This window comes from Cyprinodon tularosa, unplaced genomic scaffold, assembly GCF_016077235.1.
Source record: "Cyprinodon tularosa strain WSP-4 unplaced genomic scaffold, ASM1607723v1 ctg402, whole genome shotgun sequence".
NCBI classification, from domain to species: Eukaryota; Metazoa; Chordata; class Actinopteri; order Cyprinodontiformes; family Cyprinodontidae; genus Cyprinodon; species Cyprinodon tularosa.
Window position 1 is genome coordinate 481962 of NW_024039122.1, and position 20259 is coordinate 502220.

At 36.8% G+C, this 20259-nt stretch overlaps 2 protein-coding genes across 2 annotated transcripts in view; one reads left to right on the plus strand and one right to left on the minus strand.

Annotated features, from left to right (window-relative positions):
* Positions 1-11003, minus strand: aoc1 (amine oxidase copper containing 1). The gene is made up of 5 exons (XM_038298199.1): positions 10867-11003; positions 6466-8004; positions 4482-4770; positions 2701-2833; positions 1-659 (listed from the first exon to the last, which is right to left on the minus strand). The coding sequence occupies exons 2-5, from the start codon at positions 8000-8002 to the stop codon at positions 390-392; spliced, it is 2229 nt and encodes a 742-aa protein (XP_038154127.1). The 5' UTR covers positions 8003-8004; positions 10867-11003; the 3' UTR covers positions 1-389.
* Positions 11004-15705: 4702 nt separating this feature from the next.
* scospondin (subcommissural organ spondin) overlaps positions 15706-20259 on the plus strand; it is a gene marked incomplete at its 3' end in the record, with an annotated part of 132540 nt that continues 127986 nt past the window's right edge. The window contains exons 1-2 of the mRNA XM_038298218.1: positions 15706-15846; positions 16108-16192. Of these exons, the coding sequence (XP_038154146.1) occupies positions 16128-16192 (65 nt within the window). The remainder of the gene's footprint in view (positions 15847-16107; positions 16193-20259) is intronic.

Here is a 20259-nt window from a genome sequence, read left to right on the forward strand (position 1 = left end):
GGCGGATGTGGAGAATCCTGGATCCTGGATGCTCACTGTTGTTAAATCTCATCCATGGAGATGCTAGGTGGGATTAGCATAGGTTCCCAAGGACCATCTTATAACATCTAGTTTTCCACTGGTAATGGATTTACCTCCTGTGTGTATTTTCAAAACAAGTGCAATTTTTTAGGTTTTTCATGAAAAAGAAAAAAACAAAACAAGAAAGTATCCTCATGGTATTATGGCTAATTTTATCCATTTGCTTAAAAATTAAATAGAAAAAATGTATAATTTTCAAGATTTAAAAATTAAAAAGGTTTGAAGTCCTGAACTGCCTTTCTAGTCGTGATTTTCTGATACATTTTTCCCTTCATGTTAACACTTGGCAATATGATCATTTTATTGCTCTAAACTCCTGCGTAGGTGCCATTGTAAAAGAATGGCTTGTCTGTCACACAGTGACCTATGACCTCAGGCGTCCATCTCTGGACTTTAGGCTGGCCGTCCGGCCCCGGCCGCACAATGACGGTGCCCCTGGATGCCACTGAGGGATCTTCATCGAAGAAGTTGAAGGGTCGGAGGAAGAAGCCCACAGCGTTGCCAGGTGTTGCTGTGTTGGGGATGTCTTCAGAATGAGGGACATGCAGGAAGCCTACTGTCACCCAGGCAACCAGGTCCTGCACATAATTAAAAAGAAGAATATTTTTGTTTTTTTTCAGCCAACACAAATTTTTTTTTTTCCATTAACTTAAAATTGAAAAGAAACATCCCTCCTTTAAAGATTGTTTTAGTGTATAAAATAAGTTTTCTCACTATGTGATGTCACATCACATCAAACTTTTCATATTTTAGTTCAGTTATCAGAACAAATCAATATTTCTTGTGTAATATCATTAAAAATTGTACATTTCCTTTTCTTCTATATTGTTTCATCGAATCCAAGCTCCCAAAGCTGCTTTACATTACGGGTCTGTCATTCAAATACTGATGATAAGTTCCAATGTAGCCACAGCTAAAGCAGCGCTGCCATACAAAAGAACCACCAGGCCCTCTGACCGCCATCGGTAGAGAACGCAGACAAAGTGTTTGACCTAAGGACACAACAATGAGAACCCTTCAGTTCCAGGATAAACTTCTCCATCCTACACCTACGTCACCAACCCTAATATTTGGTTCCTTTCTTTAATTCAAGTGTGCAAACCAGGATTCTTTTTCTTCTCATATGAAAACACAGAAGCATGGCGGGGGTGCGAGTGACATGGAGTTCTTTCTGTAAAATTGTCCGACCGTAGTAGCCTAGTTTGCTCAACCATGTCTTTGACCAAATGTGTCATCGCCTTTTCTTTTTAGGGCTTTCATTATAAAATTGCACAAATTGCCAAGGCAGTGCGTTTCACTCTAGTGAGCTTCATATTCCTCTTCTACTCGTTTGTGTCAGGACTCCTGTTTTGTGTCTTTGTTTCTGTGTTTGTCTCCCGTCATCCACCAGGAGGCGCCTGGTTCTGGTCCGCCTCCTCACACACCTGCTGATGGTTTCCTCGTTAGACGGAGTGTTCTTAAGCTGCTGAAGGCCACTACCTCGACGCCAGAGTGTTTGCCAGTTTTGGATTCTCTAGCCAAGCTGAGTTTGCTGAGTCAAGCTGAGTTTTTGTCAACCTGATTTAACTTTGTGTTTGCCTCTTGGAAGGGAGTTGTCCTGCTAACTAGATCTTTTGGACCTTCTCTCCCTGGAAGGATCAACTGAGCTTCAAACTGAGCTGGGGTTCAAACAGGAGGTTTGGATCCACTTTCCCCAAGAGATCGTTTTGAGCTTTCCACTGAGAAAGGGATTATTCTCCACAACGACCCGTTCAAGTCCCGCAGGAAATCTGAGTGGCAGTCGGTATCTCCATTCTCCAACTATCAACCGCATTCTGGGTAAAACCTGCTCCTCCCTCCACTGAATCTGACAAACACTGGAACCACGGCACACAGACAGGAATCAAGGATACAACAACTTCACTGGAAACGTGAGTCGGCAACCAAATCCTCTTCAAGTTTCACGAGTCAAATTCCCTACTGAGCCTGAACTAACCACTGTGTCTTCCCCTGACTTTAAAGTTCCGGTTGAGCAGTGTTCATAGCAACACTTCTCCCTCTGTTTTACTTCTTCAATAAAACCCGTTAAACCTTTTTCCCTGGTCTCTCTGTTCGGTTATCTGCATTTTTTGTGTCAGAACTTTGTAACATCATGACAGTTTGGCTTCCAGATAGACAAGTCAGAGTAGCGCCACCTCACTGCGGTGCTGAGTCCCACCTGGTTGTTAGACATACAGCATGAGCAGGTGGTATAGTATAAGGCGGTATGAAAGCCTGATTGAGTTACAGCAGAAACTAGCCAAATAACCGCCAAGACTTATATGAATCTTATACAGTATTATATCTATATCTATCTATTTAAATATAAATAAGTGGTTGACCAAATAATGATATGAACATTTTGGATAATCTTTACTGACCTAAAACTGTCATTTTCAATCTGATTTAACAAATAAAAAATGAGAAACACTTGTTAAGCTTCTAAATTTGGTTCGTGAACCATTTAAGGAGGTAAAAAAAGATACTCTAATGTCCTACATTGAATATCTAGTTGGTGTTAAATGATACCCGTCTCCAAGGTCTTAAAAGCAGCACAGAACCATGGTAGTGTTGAAGCGTAACTAAATGTTCATGCTGTACCTCATTGACTATGTTTTCATTGTTGCGGATGTAGTCCTCAAAGGACACTGCAGGTTCCCACGGGTCATTCTGAGTGAACATAGTGCTGCTGGTAGCTTCACTGTCCCTGTGACGTGTCACAGCCAGAGGATATCTGCAGGGAGATGATGCCAAATGTAAAGAGAATAAGAACCAGGGAACAGCAGCTTACTGTTTCCAAAGTAAACCAAGGTTTCAAAAGAAATGGTTTGAAAATGTATTTCATTACATCCTTATTACAGAATGAACCATTTAGAATAAAATGCGAGAGAAACATCCGATGGATTAGGAACTCAATTGCTAGTAGAGTAAAAAGAAACTGATAAAGAGTTCTGAATCCCAGTATGGACACTTTAAAACCCTTTGGCATGAAGATTTTCCTCACAGCTAGATTTCCTGGGGATGTCAAAGGTATGTAAACCTGCACAGTTGTCCTTCCTCTTCTTGGTCAACTACTGGACAAAGGGTACCTCAATTGGTGACAATTTTATCTTTTTGTTAAAAGACTGTACCCGCGTTTCCTTCCAACTCAAGTCCAAATTTTAAGCAATTTTTTAAAAGTTCAAAAAACAGAACTGCTTATTTTCTGTTTAACTATTTGGTTTGAAGCCCATTAACTGGGTCGTCATACATTCTCGTCAACATTAAATTACATTCACCATTCATGGCTGTAATGAACAGGATCAATAATCAATAAAGGAGGAGGAAAGTTTGAATGAATGTGTCGCTATCGGAGAAGTTGTTCTGATGTTACGTGTCAGCTAGTGATGGCGATGTTGCTTCCAGCCATGTTTTTGCACATATTAGTATCATCCAGCAGGATCCAGACAGTCGAAAGAGCCGGTTAGTCATGTGAGGTAAAAGTTTGCTACATAAGAGCTGATTTTAAAAACAGTTATTCTAGATACTTATGCGTTTTAAGCCTTTTTTTGCAAAAGCAAAAAAACCACTAAAAACTTTTCTTCAAGCTTTTTCAAAGTTTCCCATTTTCATCCATCATTTCTATTGCAATACTTTAAATGCACATTGGAAAAAGCTGATGGAATTGCATTTTGCACTAATTAGGAACCTTGAATGCTGTTTTTTTTTTTGTATCCAGTGGCCAAAAATGAACACTTAAACTGTAGCTCTGTGCACTAAAAGGCCGGCTCACCTGTTCAGAGTCGGCCAAGGGTTCCATCCTGAGCAACCAGTGGCCCTAGTTGCTAACCAAGAGCAGTAAGAAGTCTCTAGCTCATTTGTTTTTAAGATTTCGAGACATTTTGCTGAGTTATCTATCAAAACTAGATTTTATCTGTTTTTCTGAAGGACAAAGGGAAGCTCTGCATCATATTGCAATGCAACAGAGTCAGTATGAATTATTACACTGACTAGAAAAGCTCCTATTTGTGACATAATGCAGGAAGCACTAATGAAGGAGTCCATGTGAATGAGAGGGGAGGCATTCAGTACTTCAGGGCTACTTTGAGGCTGAGTTACAATGATGCGCATTCGTTCTCTGCAGAAATTGAGATGCACAAAGGATTGTGTTTGCAGCTTTTAAACTCAGTGCAGCTTTTTGACTTGTACCTACTCTTCTGGCCAAATCCAGGAGAGGGTTTACAGCACAAACTACAAGATAACAGCTCTACATACATGAGGAAGTAGAAAACCAAGCAGTTTCCAACTTGTTCAGTAGTAATATAGGCATAAAGACATGCCTCACTTGGTTTGTATGGTTCAACATGACACTTATATATTAAATGACAAAGATTTCAGTTTACCTTGACCAGCTGATGCCAACTTCCTCTTTCCAGCCCCTGGGAAGGACACTGTTTGCATGTGAGTTAAACTGAATACGGTAACCCTTATTGTGTCCCCATTTGTTTTTCTCATTGGAGTTGTAAAAGTGAACATAGCGAGGGAACTTTTTGCCAAAGCGGAATGCTGCTGATCGCTCTGTCTTGCGTTCTGTCCTGTGGAGTTTAGACTGGATGATGAAATTCTCGGGGCTCCAGGGATTGGTGAAGTTCACATATTTCAGGTCTATTGTTTCAAAGCTGTTCCTTCGATCTGTTTCACAAAAAAAAAAAAATATATATATATATTCAGGAAAGATGTCTGTGAAAGGATACTGTTTTCTTTACAGCACAAAGTTTTCCCAATTCCTTAGTTAAGCTAATATACTATAAGAGCCAGATATAACGCACACATTGCATTTTATGGCCGCCTAAGCAAAGCATTCAATATCTTGGCATATTATGGTGCCTGAGGAGTATTGCATACAATAATTATAACTTCTACATATTTGGTTAAAAGACGGGTTAGGTGCATTTTATCTGTAAGGACAAGTCATCAAAGACAAAATGTCTTACGATTTCATTGGATTAAAAGATAACAGTAAAAGCAATCCCATATATAGCTTTGAATGAGAAAAAAACTTTCACTTTATCAGTGCGGCGAATCCTTTACTGTTAAACAACAGCTTTGTCCAGCCTATGATGAAAGTCATAGTTTGAGCTTAATTTATAGCTATAAATCTTTTCCTCGGAAACCTAGAACTTTAATCTTCCTAACCATACTTTTTTAGCTTAAACCCAACTTAAAAGAAGGAGTTTTGCTGTAAAAAAAACAACAAACAATTTGACATAATTGTTCTACAATGATTAGCAAAACCTCTTGAAAGATTTTAACCACCAAATTTGATTTTCATTTTTTGTGATTTAAAAAAAAATAAAAAAATGGCTAAAAGGAGGCACTGAACTGCATGTGTATATTTTTTTCTAGTACATGCAATAAGTGAGTGTGTTGTGGGTAATCCACGGTGATTTCTGGCCAAATGGTAAAAAAATACTAAAGGGGTTGGCTCTGCCCTGTTTAAAAAAGCTGATTTTGGGTTCTGCTGGCTGTTTGAGAGTAGCCATCAAAGAAAGATGAGGTTCTAAGCCACGTAGTTAGAAGTAATAGTGATTTTAAAAAATGACTATAATGTTAATTGAAGTTTATGTGGCACTAATGTATATACTAAAGAATATAATGAATATAATTGAAACTAAATATAAAAAATTTTATACCATAAAACAGGTGCAAACATATAAAACATAACAGTGCTTTGCTGAATTGGGTGAGAAATGTTATTGCTTTGTCTTAATTGTATAGAGTGTTTGTTGCATTACTTTGGGCCTACCTTCATAGATGTTTTTCCTTTATTAATATTATTTTTTAACTGTTGTTAAGTTAAAATGAGCACAGACTTTTATTACTTTCCATAGTTCTAAAAATAGAATGCTTAAAACTATGGCTACATTTAAGTTTTTGGGTTTGGAAACTTACTTGCATCTGGTAAATGTTTACATATACATATTGTCCACTATTGAATCATCACACTTTCATCTTTAAATTATAATCTGCATATTGATAAAGGTAAACACGCATAAAAAGGTTGGCCCACTCTGTTTGCTGAATTGCAAATACAAAACACTTTGCACCTTCTTTGAAGATCTCGTGGGTATAAGCACTTTTGCACCTGTTTTAAGGTGTGATGTATGATACATTGGATTTGAGGCATATTTTGCTTACTAGAAAAGTTTTTTTGTTGTTGTTTTTGTTTTGTTGCTTTTTTATGGACTGAACTGGGTCCAATCTCAAGATTACTATAATGAATTTTAGACACATGGCTCTCTCGTCTGTTTTTTGTCTGATTTTGCAAATTTAGAGGAAGTTGTAAATTTTGACCAGAGAAGTTGGTGAGTGTGACATAATACTCACCTACAATATCCAGGTCTACCTTGTAATGGACGAGATGAGTGTGCAAGTTGCCCAGCACATGGTTGTATACCTTTGTGCCGTAGTTAAGCCCATTAGGTGTGAAGAAAGTAGCGTGGATGTAGCCTGTAGCACTGACTTTTACCTCCACCACTCCATTTGTGTAAAACAGGAAGTCCCAGATGTAATCGTAATTGTAAACTGTTGAGGTTGTCCGCAACACCAGTACAGTGTTCTCCAGACCTCCATAGAAGTTGTAGCCTCCTTGAAAGTCAGAATCAAAATGCCTCCTTAGGGGCAAAGCCGTTGTCATCTCGAAAATACACAAAGCTTTTTTGTGGTGCAGAGGTTTGTCTGTGTCAAAGTAGTGGTAAAGGTCAATGAATGTAGCAATTTCTGGGCAGTCAATTCCAGGGGCGAGTTCATATGTTGAGGAGCCCATAGCCCAGCCTGCATCAATGTACTTTGTTTGCATGGCAGCAGGAGTATCTCCAGCATAAAAGGCAATAGCTTCCTGGAGACTGATTTCATAAGCTATTCTTTGTCCATTGAAGCGCAAGTCAAAGACTTGAAGGCCAGCAGAAGAACGGACTCGGTATGCAAAGGACCATCCAGCATACTCAACAAAGTTCTTATCAATGAAGTAGCGATGTCCCTGGGGCTCAACAAGCTTTGGCCCATGGATATTAGTCGGTGTGTTACTGTGACCTCGGGGTATGTAGGTGGAGTAAAAGTCTTCGTCGTTGTGATCAGGCAGTCTCAACTTCTCCACTTCTCCTGATTCATACTTTTCTACCAGCTTCCCAACGCTATCAAAATACATGTTATTGTACCAGACTTTCTCAACAGTCCACTTGTCTGGATCTAGATCCTTATGGTTGATCAGTACTTCAAATCCAATCGGATGAATGAAATAACCTTCTACAAACTTCTGCAACATGATCCACGTCCTCCTTTCACCTGGAGCAAGCCCACGGGGAGCAATGTCTGAGAACGTCAGACATCGGTTGGAACAGTTTACATAGGAAAAGCCTCCTGTGGTCTCAAAAATAAGCTTATGAGCTTGAACTGCAATCTTCTTTAGGAGGTTTTCAATATGGTCGTACTCTACAATGGTTATCGGCCTGGACTCAAACTGAACTGTTTTGTGCCCCTTGATTGTCCTGACTTGGTGAGATCTTGGGGATGGGAGCGGACCCACAATAAACTCGGTGACATTTGGCTTGGCCTGGTCCCCAAACAGGATGATCACACGAGCTTGACGAGGGGGTTTGGCCTGACCACGGTCCAGTGCTCTGAGGGCCTCATGCTTTTTAGGTAGGTGGAGTTCCATGAGCAGGACACTGTTCCTCTTCAGAGTTTTGCTTCGGGCATCTGTTAGTTTCATATCCGGAATACCATGCAGGTAGGATCGGACAGCTTTCATCTCCTGCACAGTGAGGTCTGCAAACATGGCTGCACCGTGATGAGCATACTCTCTGCTTCTGGAAGTACTGCAGCCAGCCAAATAGAACAGTTGCAGCATAAGGAGAACCTTCATTGCTGAAACACAATTAAAAAATATGATTCACTGCATTAATGTTACGTTTAGTAATTTATTTGAAGTTGAAATCCTAACCACAAATACCTAACAATTACAATAATAGGTGTTATATCTTTGCCTTTAATTTAAATAATTCCCCCCTAAAACCTTAAAGCCTATTGTACTGAATCTTTCTTTCATTCCTCTTCATTTCACATCTGAATTATCACATCTTTCTTATTACCTTTATCTAGTTTTATAACTTATGTCTACTTTCTTTTATCTCGGAACGAACACAAACACATATCAGCCACAGTAATAAAAAAGGAAAAAAAATCACTGCCATCCCAATCCTCTGTTAACTAAACGCTACATTTCCTTTTTTTCTGCTTCTACTTTTATTATATTTTATTGTTTAATTCATGTAAAGCAATTTGAATTGTCCTGGTGCTGAATTGTGCTATACAAATATACTTTCCTTGCCTTGGATGGCTGATAAACAAACCTGTATTATATGCATGAGTCTTAATGTTCTACCTTAGATCTCAAGGTAGGGCATGTTGTATTTTTCTTATTTAGTCTCAAGACACGCTAACATAAAAGCATTTATATACCTTTGATAAGCACATTTCCAAGTATGTTAAATGCATCCTAATATAAATATAAACTATGTGTCCACAGTTAACTCATGATAAACACATATTGCAGATTTTTAAATATCTTTAGTTTACATTTACAGAATATTTTTGTGTTTAAAATACCTGTTCAAGTATTTGGTTAAATGATTATTTAATTACAACAATAGTAAATATGAAATGTACAATGAATTTTCTGCAGAAATATCTTTAAAAGTACTTCCACAAAAAATGGCAGAGTGGTCTTATGCATGCACTTCCACTCAAGATTATTGTGAGCTTTCCAGGAGGAAAATAACAAGGACAACAGGTTTATCTGGGAGTGAAATGAGGTAATAAAAAGGTAGTTATCACAGTCATCATATCTGAGCCTGCAGAGGGAACTGTAAAAAAAAAAAAAAAAAAAAGTACTGTAATGTTCAACATGTTTAAACAGTGACCTTTGATCTAGTTTTTTAGCATTTCAGTCCAAAAACAGTTTTACAATGCCTTATGCTGGCTCTCAAATATGAGTATGACAACAAACAACTAAACAAAACATCATATTTGAATAAACAAAAGAAAACATGATAGAGCAGAAGTCAAGAAGGGTCTATGTTACTTCTCCTCTGTTTGTATCCAAACATGTACAGCAAAATAAAAGAATATGTGATCCGGATTAGATGGCGTTTCTTTTAAGGAAGTTAAAGTTTTGCATCACCTCACAGCTGCTTGAAGACATGAAATGACACACACACAAAAAATAATCCACACCTGTAGCTAAATCAAAGCACAAGTATATGACCTAAAATGAACTTTAGCCAGTGGATTAAATATTCTTAGGCTAAAATAAATATCAATTTGTCTTTTTATCAAATCCAACCGTTTGGTTTCGTAATTTCTGCTGCTCTAGGTTTGGTATTTTGATCTGCTGGTTGTAATTGGTTGCTTTTATTCTACAGTATTTGTCAGGAATACTTTGATTGGATGGTAGTCTGGTTCATTATATAGGTCATGATCACACAGACAGCCAGCTGCAAAGGTCAATTTAAGCAAGCAAGGAGCAGGCTTAGCACAGCTAGCTGAGAGAATTTATCAGAGTTATGCATGTTCCAGACATTTTGGTTGATTGTGAAAAGTTAAAAAGCTGCGCAGGAGTCTGCAAAATGTGCCTTTCTTCTTGCAGTATAGAACCATATCCATTACTCATGCTTTTTGACACAGTTCACATTATCAAGCAGTTCTTTATCCTTCAACTCATCTTTCCTTCACCTGATTCCTGAAGCCTGAGTTATACTTATGCATTAGGTTGTCATACTGGGCTGTTCACACTTGGAGCAGGGGCATAGAAGCTGTAGACATTGATGCTGCATTCCCCCAGAAAATAGCAAGGCAACAATCAACATAAACCAGTGGAAATGCAATAAATTTTTTTTTAAAAAGCCTTCATATGTGGATGCACTGTATATACCCCATGCACCTTTTTCTTCCTTTGGCACATTATTCTTCTCCTTTGAACATTTGAGCTGATTAACATGTAAATTTATCCACTGTGAGACCAATAAAGTCAGTCAATCAATCAATAAAAAGAAGATACAGTAGAAGCCAAGCTTTCAAACGGCTGTGCATAGTAAACAATGATGATTAATAGTTTTTGTGCTTGTGGCAGCTATAAAACAAATAAACGGAGGGCTAGAGGCGTAGAAGAAGATGGTGTTTACCTGCTGCATACAGAAAGACGTGAGGAATGTAAATACAGCCTGTCTTTAAAGCCAATAAGTTTAAAAAAAAGAAAAAAGGTTTAAACACTCTGCTGTACTAATAAAGGCTGTTGGTTTTAGATACTGAGTTGTTGTTTTAAACTTATAAAATAAAATTTATGCAAGAAAATATATCTGCAAGAGATAGAAACAGAAGTCAAAATCCTTTCATTTGTATTCATAAACTTGGCCAACAAACTCATACCTGAAAATATACCAGTTATATGCTAGTTTTAAGCCCAGAATAAGCTGTAAATACATAACATTTAACAAAATGATGCCGCTTGAAACTTATGGGACATTTGTTTTTATTTTCTTTTTCACAGAATTGTTTAGTGAGGGCTCTTATCAACATAAAATGTCAGAACCCTCACCTCCAGGCTGCATCTTTACCCGACCCAGACTACACTAATAACAGCACTGCTTACTACAACATTAATGTGACAAAGCCATACCCAGGAACAAGTGCAGCCTTTCTAAAAAATATCATATAAATGTCTAAAAGTACCTGCTGTTGCTCCTTCAATGCTTTAAGACAGGTAGGTCCAGTGGTCCCAGTTCAGCAGCTGCAGGAAGGTCTATTGTACAATAAAGAAATAATGCTTATCTGCTTACTGTGAATCTTATGTTCTACCAATCAGGGACAGAGACAGTTTGGCTTGCAGCAAATGTTACGACATAATCACTGGGCGTCCAGAAAGCAAAACAGCTGCCTTCTTTCAGCAGCAATGGAACTAATAAGGTCAAAGTAGAAATAAGAAAGAAATGGAAGTAAATAAAAACAGTTGAAATAAATACTGAAAAAAGCATGTTAATGAAAAAATATTTTAGCAATACAGGAAGCAAATATTTGATATAAATGAACTGATAAATAAATGATTATGAAAAGTAATTTGAAAGGTGAAAGAAAATTAACAGTGAGCAGTGTGGCGTTGGTGAAAAACTTTGCATTAAAGTAAAGCAGATTAGATGGAACATGGTCCGAATGAAGGAAGGCCAGATCAATCCTGAAACACAGCTGTCCCCATGTTGGTCTGTTATACTAATATATATTAAATAAAACAGCTGCCTGGACTACGGGCCAGTTGAAAAAAAAAGTTAACTGATTTTTACATTTTATTTCAGTTTAGTATGGGAAAGAAGTCAGAATTCTGACTTTTTTCTCAGAATTCTGACTTTAATCTCAGAATTCTGACTTTTTTCTCAGAATTCTGACTTTAATCTCAGAATTCTGACGTTTTTTCAGAATTCTGACTTTTTTATTGTCAGAATTCAGTCAGAATTCTGAGATTAAAGTCAGAATTCTGAGAAAAAAGTCAGAATTCTGACTTTAATCTCAGAATCCTGACTGAATTCTGACTTTAATCTCAGAATCCTGACTGAATTCTGACTTTAATCTCAGAATCCTGACTGAATTCTGACTTTAATCTCAGAATCCTGACTGAATTCTGACTTTTTATTGTCAGAATTCAGTCAGGATTCTGAGATTAAAGTCAAAAGGTGATACAAATCCTCTGTTGTGCATTGCTTCTGTCTATATCTAAACAATATTTTACAAGTTGTTTCAACATAACAAGAACAAACCTTTGCCCTTCTTTTCTTTTTATTAGCCTTCATTTAAAAGAAAAGAAACACATTTAGGTTAACCATTAAAGCTTTTTATCAGCAGATATGATAAAGGAACAGTTAAACAATAGCCAGTACATTTTTTTCTCCAGCTGCATTCTTCATCAGATTTGAATTATTTGAATAAATTATTATACTTGCGTGCATTTAGGGACATCATGCAATAAGAAACCAGATTGTAGGGCATAAGTGTTACCTTCTTTACTAACTAACCCATTTAACAGGCTTAATTGACTTAATTGCATGTTTAAACAAATTGCTACTCAACCAAACAAAGGGATGACATTCAATTTAATGGAATATTTAACATGTAATAAGACATTGCTCCACGTTTACAATCAAGTTTACAACTATATTTAATCTCAACATATCTTTTTGTAATCAGCAAGGACTCAGAGACAGATGCAGAGTCAGACTCACAGGTGAGATGCACTTAAAATTGAAATAGAATAAACCTACAAGAATTAAAGCAGAAATAAAAGAGTAAAAATGATTGAAATATAACTTTCAATACATAGACTTTGGCTGTCAACGATACGTGAGACAAATCTGTAAATTAGATTTTGCTGCTTGTGAAGAAGGATAATCACTAATGCAACTTCTGGGGGGGTTTACCATTCGGCAATACTAGGCAGTTGCCCACAAAGCTCTATTTACATGTATGGTCAATACAATAATTGCTTATTTTTGCACATTAAATATATTTTTGATAAAATTACTTTCAATAAAATGCCATAAGTATATATATATATATATATATATATATATATATATATATATATATATATATATATATATATATATATATATATATATATATATATATATATATATATATATATATATATATATATATATATATAACATATATAAAAATATTATATATAATCTTAAGTGTGTTTCACCCCCCTCTATCTGTATAGTGGGTCTATTTTATGTGTTGTCTTCTCAGTTCAGAAGTCCCGCTGCATCTCTTTGCCTAGGGACCCAAATTTCCTAAATCCGCCCCTGTGGAGCTTAAAGGGGAAACGATCCATCCATCCATCCATCCATCCATCCATCCATCCATCCATCCATCCATCCATCCATCCATCCATCCATCCATCCATCCATCCATCCATCCATCCATCCATCCATCCATCCATCCATCCATCCATCCATCCATGCCTGGATAGGACCACTTTTAAAGATGAAACTTTAACTATTATTTCATGATTTTGAAGGTAAGTTTGTCTTTTAATAAAATAATTAAATCAGAATTAATATTAACCCAAGTTCGATTTATGTATACTTCTATATTTAATTACACAAGTGAAATATTGACTTCCAACAGATGTTCATGAGGCTGTAGATGTGTGTAAATAGCTTTTTCCCTTGAACCTCCGAGCTGTTTTTTTTATTATATGTTGGAGGAATAAATATAGTTGTGAATTTTATTATACTTAAGATTTTAATAATAAACATTTGAATTGAGAAAGCTTCCTGGAGAGGTGGCGAAACGTCTTCAAATCTTGAAAACCAAGTCCAGTGGATATTTTTTGAATTTTTACGGGATGACTATGACCTGGATGACTGAGAACCTTCATCAGCATATTTTAATAATAAAATATGAAAACAGCCTGTTGTCTTACAGAAGCTGTAGAGACAAACATTATGGAGAGAATAATGAAACCAGTTGATTGCATCAACTCATTGACTCATCAGCAATCCCTCACACTAAGCATGCTTGTAGCGACAGTGGAGAGGAAAAACTCCCTTTGAACAGGAAGAAACCTCCAGCAGAACCAGGCTCAGTGTGAGCGGCCATCTGCTGAGGCCGACTGGGGTTCAAGGAGACAGAAGCAGACATAGAAAAAGAAGCATAGATAAAAAAAAAGGCAACTGTAAACAGCCAGGCAGACGAGCTCTGAGCCAGCTCCCAGTTAGTCACAGTCAGAGAAACAACACTCTAGGTTTCTAGTTTTTATCATCATCTTGGCTTGGTATTAGTTCCATAATGTTCCTTAACAAGTCCAGATAAATCTGGACTTGGAAAACTTTTTTCCAGCTTTTTTAACACAACAATTAATAACAAGTCAGGGAACATCTTTAGGTTATTGGGTGCATAGGGTTTTTATCCAATGCTTAGAGTGCTAAAAAGTGGCAGTAGATTTGATTTTGACCAACATTTACCGTAGTTGATTTTGGTTTAAAAGTCGTGAATTCATTTTTATTTTTGGTCCTAATTATTTTACTTGGTATAATTGAAAAAAAAAGGAATTATAAAGGCTTATTTGCTCTGTTGATGTTGTGTTCAGGTCTTCGTTAGCTGTAGTTTGTCACCCGCTGAGACATAACTTTAAAGCAGAAGTCCGCTCATATTCAGAATTCAAACTTCTGAAAGTAATTTAAATATGAAATCATTAAATTACCATTCAATAAATGATTAGTCTTATTGATTAAGAGTAATTTTCATTTAAATGTGCTTTACTGGAGGCATCCATGTTTGTCAAAGAACACTACTGCCATCTACTGGTTTGTGACGTCACGGTGCGGTATCGGCTGTTGATCAAGTCCCAGTGCTGTATCTGGTGTTTGTCACAACGCGCTATTTTCCAAGTCATCTTGAAAACATTCTTCTTCCAAATGTTGGCTACATAATACGGGTTTTTTCTCTCGCCAGAAGTTCGATGGCAAATCCTCCCTCTTCAAGTTGACAACGACAAACCCGTCCGTGGAGGATCAGGAATCGGAAAGCTGAAAGAACAAATTTTTTTTTCACTTTTACCCAATGTATTACAAAATCCTACTGCTTTTTTTTATTTATTAATGCTAAATCTATCAAATCACCACGAACGTATTAGTTTTAGGTATAGATAATGATCCATTGATTATTCCTTTCTGACCGGACTTTTCCTTTAAAGATAATCGACATAATCATTTTTATCGGGTTTAATGCGGGCCTTAATCAAATGGATAAATGGTATTCCGTGAGAATGGAAATGCTCTGTATTTTATTAGATAAAATCCCAATAGAATATACACTTCAGTGGCAAAATGTGAAACGTTGAAGTGATGTTTTGTAAGGTACTGAAGCTCTAAACGAATATATATGCTTTTAATTAGCGTAGCTAATGTCAACCTTAGCAGCATGTGCTAAAAACATCCTCATCCTCATAACGGCAACTCCAATCACAAATCTTCCCAGAAATGATGATGAAGACCACACACTGACTCAGCTTGTTACAATATCTCCATCAATATACTGTCTGTTACATGTAGGAGTCAATTGGTCAATCTGTACACAATTCCTTGGCCAACTGAGCCTCTAAAGAAAACTACCAGTAACAAGATTACTGCAGTTTCTCTTTTCTTTCATTACTGTGGTCACAGCTGTGTTTGAGCCTCCTTTGTCTCCCATCAGGAGGTCCTACTTAGGATATCGGGTGACTTTAGAGGGTTTTTAGATCTCATGTCTCTGGACATGCTTGACTAAATTCATGTCATCATCATCCTTCCCGAAAACGCTTTCCCTCAGAGGATTAAGCTCAAACAAATATCCCTTTGTCCCAGAGCCGAGGCTGCGCTGCCACACCAACATCGGCGTCACATAACGCTGGTTGGAGATAATTCAGATGCGTTTACTGTAGGTCACAGGTTCAGTGTCCAATACCTGTGTCTGCAGCTGTTACACTGACCCTTACATCCAATGGCAGCAGGCTAAAGTGCCATTGTTTGTCCCGTCTATTACCCCCAAACTTAAACCCCCCAACAACTTCAGCTCCGCCACCTCTAACAGTATCTCTCACTTCTCTTAGGGAAATAAGTTGATAGAACCACTTATTAAAGGTGAAACTTTAACTATCATCTCATGATTTTGAAGGTAAGTGTGTCTTTTTAATAAATGAAGGCAGGATTAAAAATAACTAACCCAAGTTTGATTTAATGTATACTTCTATATTTGATCACACAAGTGAAATATTGACTGACAGATGTTCGTGAGGCTGTAGACCTGTGTGAAAAGCTTTTTCCCTTGAACCTCCGACCTGTTTTTTTATTCTATGTTGGAGTAAGAAATATAGTTGTGAATTTTATTAAACTTAAGAATGTAATAATAGAATATTCAAACACTCATGTTTTTCAGAAGCTGTAAAGACAAAGATTATGGAGAGAATTATGAAACTAGGTCTTCTGATCCTGTTGGGTTTACAGCCTGTGGTTGGAGCTGGGTGAGTTCTACGAAACATTAGTAAAGTTACAACAAATGCTCCATTTTTCACCTGATTTTACCTCAGCTCAAAGTAAATGCAACAGAAGATAGCTAGATTTAAAATAGTAATTCATGATGTCATCAAAGGGATAGCATTTTTAATCAGAGAGAGACGGAGGCTTTTAAAGTCAGAACCTAAAGTCGGAGCTAAAAAAATTAAATTTTTATTTACGTAATAAATCTAATGAAAAATCTGTCTTCGAAAACCACAAAGGGATCGTAAATTTTTACTTTTAAGAATAAAGTATTCTATTATAAGTAAAAAACACAGCTCTGTATCATTGATAAGATTATGTTTTTTCTTTATTATTATTTCATATTTTCTGCTTTGTGTTGTCAGATGCATCTATATCCATGGTTGATTGGTGCTTAGTGGTTTAGGCTTTAGTTTTTACGACAGTAGTTCCCAAATATTTTAGGGTGTGACTCAAAAATATAACAATGAAAAAGGCTGGCCTCCCCCTAACAATACATATTCACTTAATAACTTCACTCTATATTTACTTTACATGTAAGGGGAAGTATTTATATCCAGTTTTAAAATAAGATACAAATCTTTTTAGATGCTTAAGTAGCCTATTTAGTTAATCATTTATTTAATTCAGCATTTTTTATGTTTGTTTTTATTCATTCATTCAGACATCTAATTATTTAAGTTTTATAATTGATAATTATCTAATTATTTAATATTTTATAATTTAATAATATTGCTAACAGCTAACAAAAAGGTCATTGTTACATCGACCCTTTTAGTGTTAATTTTTTTTTTTTCATGGGACATCGACATTTATTTAATTCCCAATATATGTTGTTTGTTTGTGTACCTCACCGATCACATCACAATGATGTGATCGGTGTGAAAACTTGGTGTCACTTGGTGTCTCATGACCTCCCGGGAAGTCCTGAGCCCCACTTTGGGAACCCCTGTTTTAAGAGAAGTTGTGTATTATAACTTTTTTTTTTTTTTTCTTCTTCAAACTACATCTTTTTCTTTTCTATGTCAGCATGTGAGTTTTGATATAGAAACTATAAATGACATAATAAATAAATAAATAAATAAATAAATAAATAAATAAATAAATAAATAAATAAATAAATAAATAAATAAAAAACATATTCCAATGTAAACATTTTCCTACAGAACAAACTATTGTCAATAAACTTTGCAACTTTTGTTTTAAAGATTTATATGGGATTATAACTGTGTAAATTCTCAACCATCCAGGTCATTGCAACCATAAAACAGACTTACACTGGAAGCTAACTGGACTTTTGCTTAGTTTTTTGAAGCTATCACGGTCTTGGTTTTGTTAAGTTTTCTTTTGAGTACCGTATTTAGTTTCACTTTGATCCATGTTTTTCTTTGTTTTTATAATTTTATTGGTTTAAATCTTATTTTGTGGTGATTTCTGGACATATTTGAGTCCTTAGGTTTACCTTGGTTGCCCTCTGTTGCCCTCTTGTGTTGGTCTCCTTTTCCCTAGCATCCTTCTAGAAGCCTCTGTTCACACCTGCTCCCAATCAGCTAATTAGTCCTGTCTTTGTTCAGTCTCCCATATATACTCTCCCTGTGCAGTTCCTCAGTGCTGGTTCCTCATCTTTTCTTGGCTCCCAACAGGAGTTTAATCCCATGAAGTTGTCTGTTTTTTGGTTCCATGTATTTTGTTGTTTGGTTTTTAGATTTTTGCCTCAGTTATTCAATTAAATCCTCAAAAATTCACCTGTGCCTCCTTGTCTCTGCATTTGGGTCCTCAAAACCTCAACCAAACCTTGACAGAAGCTTTTTCAACACCTATCCAGGATTCTTTTGGGTTCAACCAGAGCAAATTCTAGTTGCATAGTTGCTGTATTTGAGCAGCATGGAGGTCCATCCTCCAGCACACATTAATAAGTTAGATGCAAGTCCAATAGCCACGCCATTGTCTTCTGAATTGCTGTAGTCTTTTGTTGTGTATGGGCTATGTAATTTGCCCTTTTGAATTATGATGGGAGGTCTTATGTAATTTCTTTGGAACGAGTTCCAAGAATGAATTGTAAATGCTTGGAAGTTGAACCCGCAATCCTCCCCCTCTGTTCACTGATGGGCTATTGGGATTCTGTTTTCACAAAGCTAGCTTCCTTCACCTCCCTTTCAAACCATCTGTCCTCTTTGACCAAAGTCGGAACATTTTGGTCTTCAATAGTTAGTCATTTGTTCTTCAGGTATACAGCTGAATCTTATCCAGAGTTATTGGCTCTCCTATGCTATGCCATGTGTCTGTTGTTTGGTTCTCCAATACAGGAGACTATACAGTTCTTACTGCACAGGATTGCATAAACAACTAAGCACAGCTTAGGTTGGGGTGTTCTGTCTTTAGGATGAACATCTTTTTCTTGGAGTGTCTTGTTGGGTATATAATTCACCAGTATGTTGTGTTTGGAGAAAATTCTGGGTTTCTCAGAAATTCCTGACACATATGGAATTACAATGTTTTTGCATCCCTATCTTTTCTCCTCTGTTTTTCTTCCTGCTATTTGTTTTGGCCAGCTTAAAAAACGCCCAGTATGAATAACCAGATGATTCAAGTGATTTCCTAACATCTTTTTGTTCCTTTAGTTTCTTCTCTGCAACTGAAGGAATATTGTTAGCTGGTAACTCAGAATTCTGATCACAGAAAGTTTATGGTCCAGTGGTTAATAAAAGCCAAAATGCTAGTATTGGTCTATATGTGTAGGTTTCCAGTAAACCTCAGTATTAAGACTACCATTGTCCTTAATTTTGCCACAGCACAGTCCACAAAGGGCAACATGTTGTTCTTGACATCCTTTCTAGTGAACTTGATATTTCTGTCCTTAGAGTTGTTGTAATTGGTGAATGCCTCAACTTCCTAAGTGGTATAAATCAGCGGTCGGCAACCCAAACTTTTCAAAGAGCCATATTGGACCAAAAAAACAAAAAAAAACAAATCTTTCCGGAAGAAAACATTAAAAGCCATTCCTGTTTTGATGCTCGTCCCATTGTTGCTCAGCTAATGCACCTGTTGCTAATTTCATTAACACCAAAGCAGCTGAAATTGATTAACAACCCCCTCTGCTACTTACCTGACCAAATCAATATCCCAGAAGTTTAATAAACTTGATGCTATGCTCTAATTACAAAGTGTTACCTTAATTTTGTTGAGTAACGTATATAATAAGCATTCATAATTTAATGTTCATCCTGGAGCAAATGTCGCATATTCTTTTTTATTTTTTGACAACCTCTCATTACAAAGCAAAAATGCAGGCAATCCTTCCACATTGATAATGACGGCAAATTATTCGGTCCATTCTTCTTTGAAACCTCTGTTCTCATCAGGCATCTTCCTTTTTCTCCCCTTGGGATCCATGGTCGGTGACACACCCGCTGCTTTGTTTGCTCGGCACCACGCCATGCCGAAACATGTGTTGCAGGCTATGATGCAAATTTTTATTTAAAGACCCCACCTCCCAAGAGCAAAATAAACACACTTGCATGTATGTTAAACTCCAGTAAAGCACATTCAAATGTAAATTATTCCTAACTAAAAACACTTATCATTTATTGAACAGTGTGTAAAGTAAAGTAGGCTACTTTCAGAAATTTGAATTCTGAATATGACCGGACCTCTCCTTAAAAGTGTTTCACACTGTTCCAAACAACTGTTTATGCCCTTAAACTGCTCACACGCTCGTTCTACTTTAATAACAGTCTACACGCAACCTTTTCCCCCTCATTCATAGAACGGTAAATTCAGGAACATTTCCCGGATCGGCTTTAGCTAGGGGACGGGGACATCTGGTCACCGTATCCTAGGCCGATTCTCAATTCTCAAAAACATGGGAGTGTATGGACTCGGGGAGAACGAACACACAGCACACACAGCATAAACATGGGTCGATTGGAATAGAAGCGTACTCATGACATCACCACCCGCTCGGCTCCTCTGTAGCTGCATCTCACCTTCCTGTTATTAATAGTCACTAGATAATAATAAAAAGTGATGAAGTGATGATGTAGATGTTATA

Bases quoted from the DNA above. Each gene is read 5' to 3' on its own strand.
- aoc1 (XM_038298199.1), bottom strand. From the start codon at position 8,002: ATGAAGGTTCTCCTTATGCTGCAACTGTTCTATTTGGCTGGCTGCAGT. The intron at 4,771-6,465 runs GTGAGTATTATG...TTTGTGAAACAG, and splicing joins GGTAGACCTGGATATTGTAG to ATCGAAGGAACAGCTTTGAA. The intron at 660-2,700 runs GTACAGCATGAA...AATTATGTGCAG, and splicing joins ATGAAAACATAGTCAATGAG to GACCTGGTTGCCTGGGTGAC.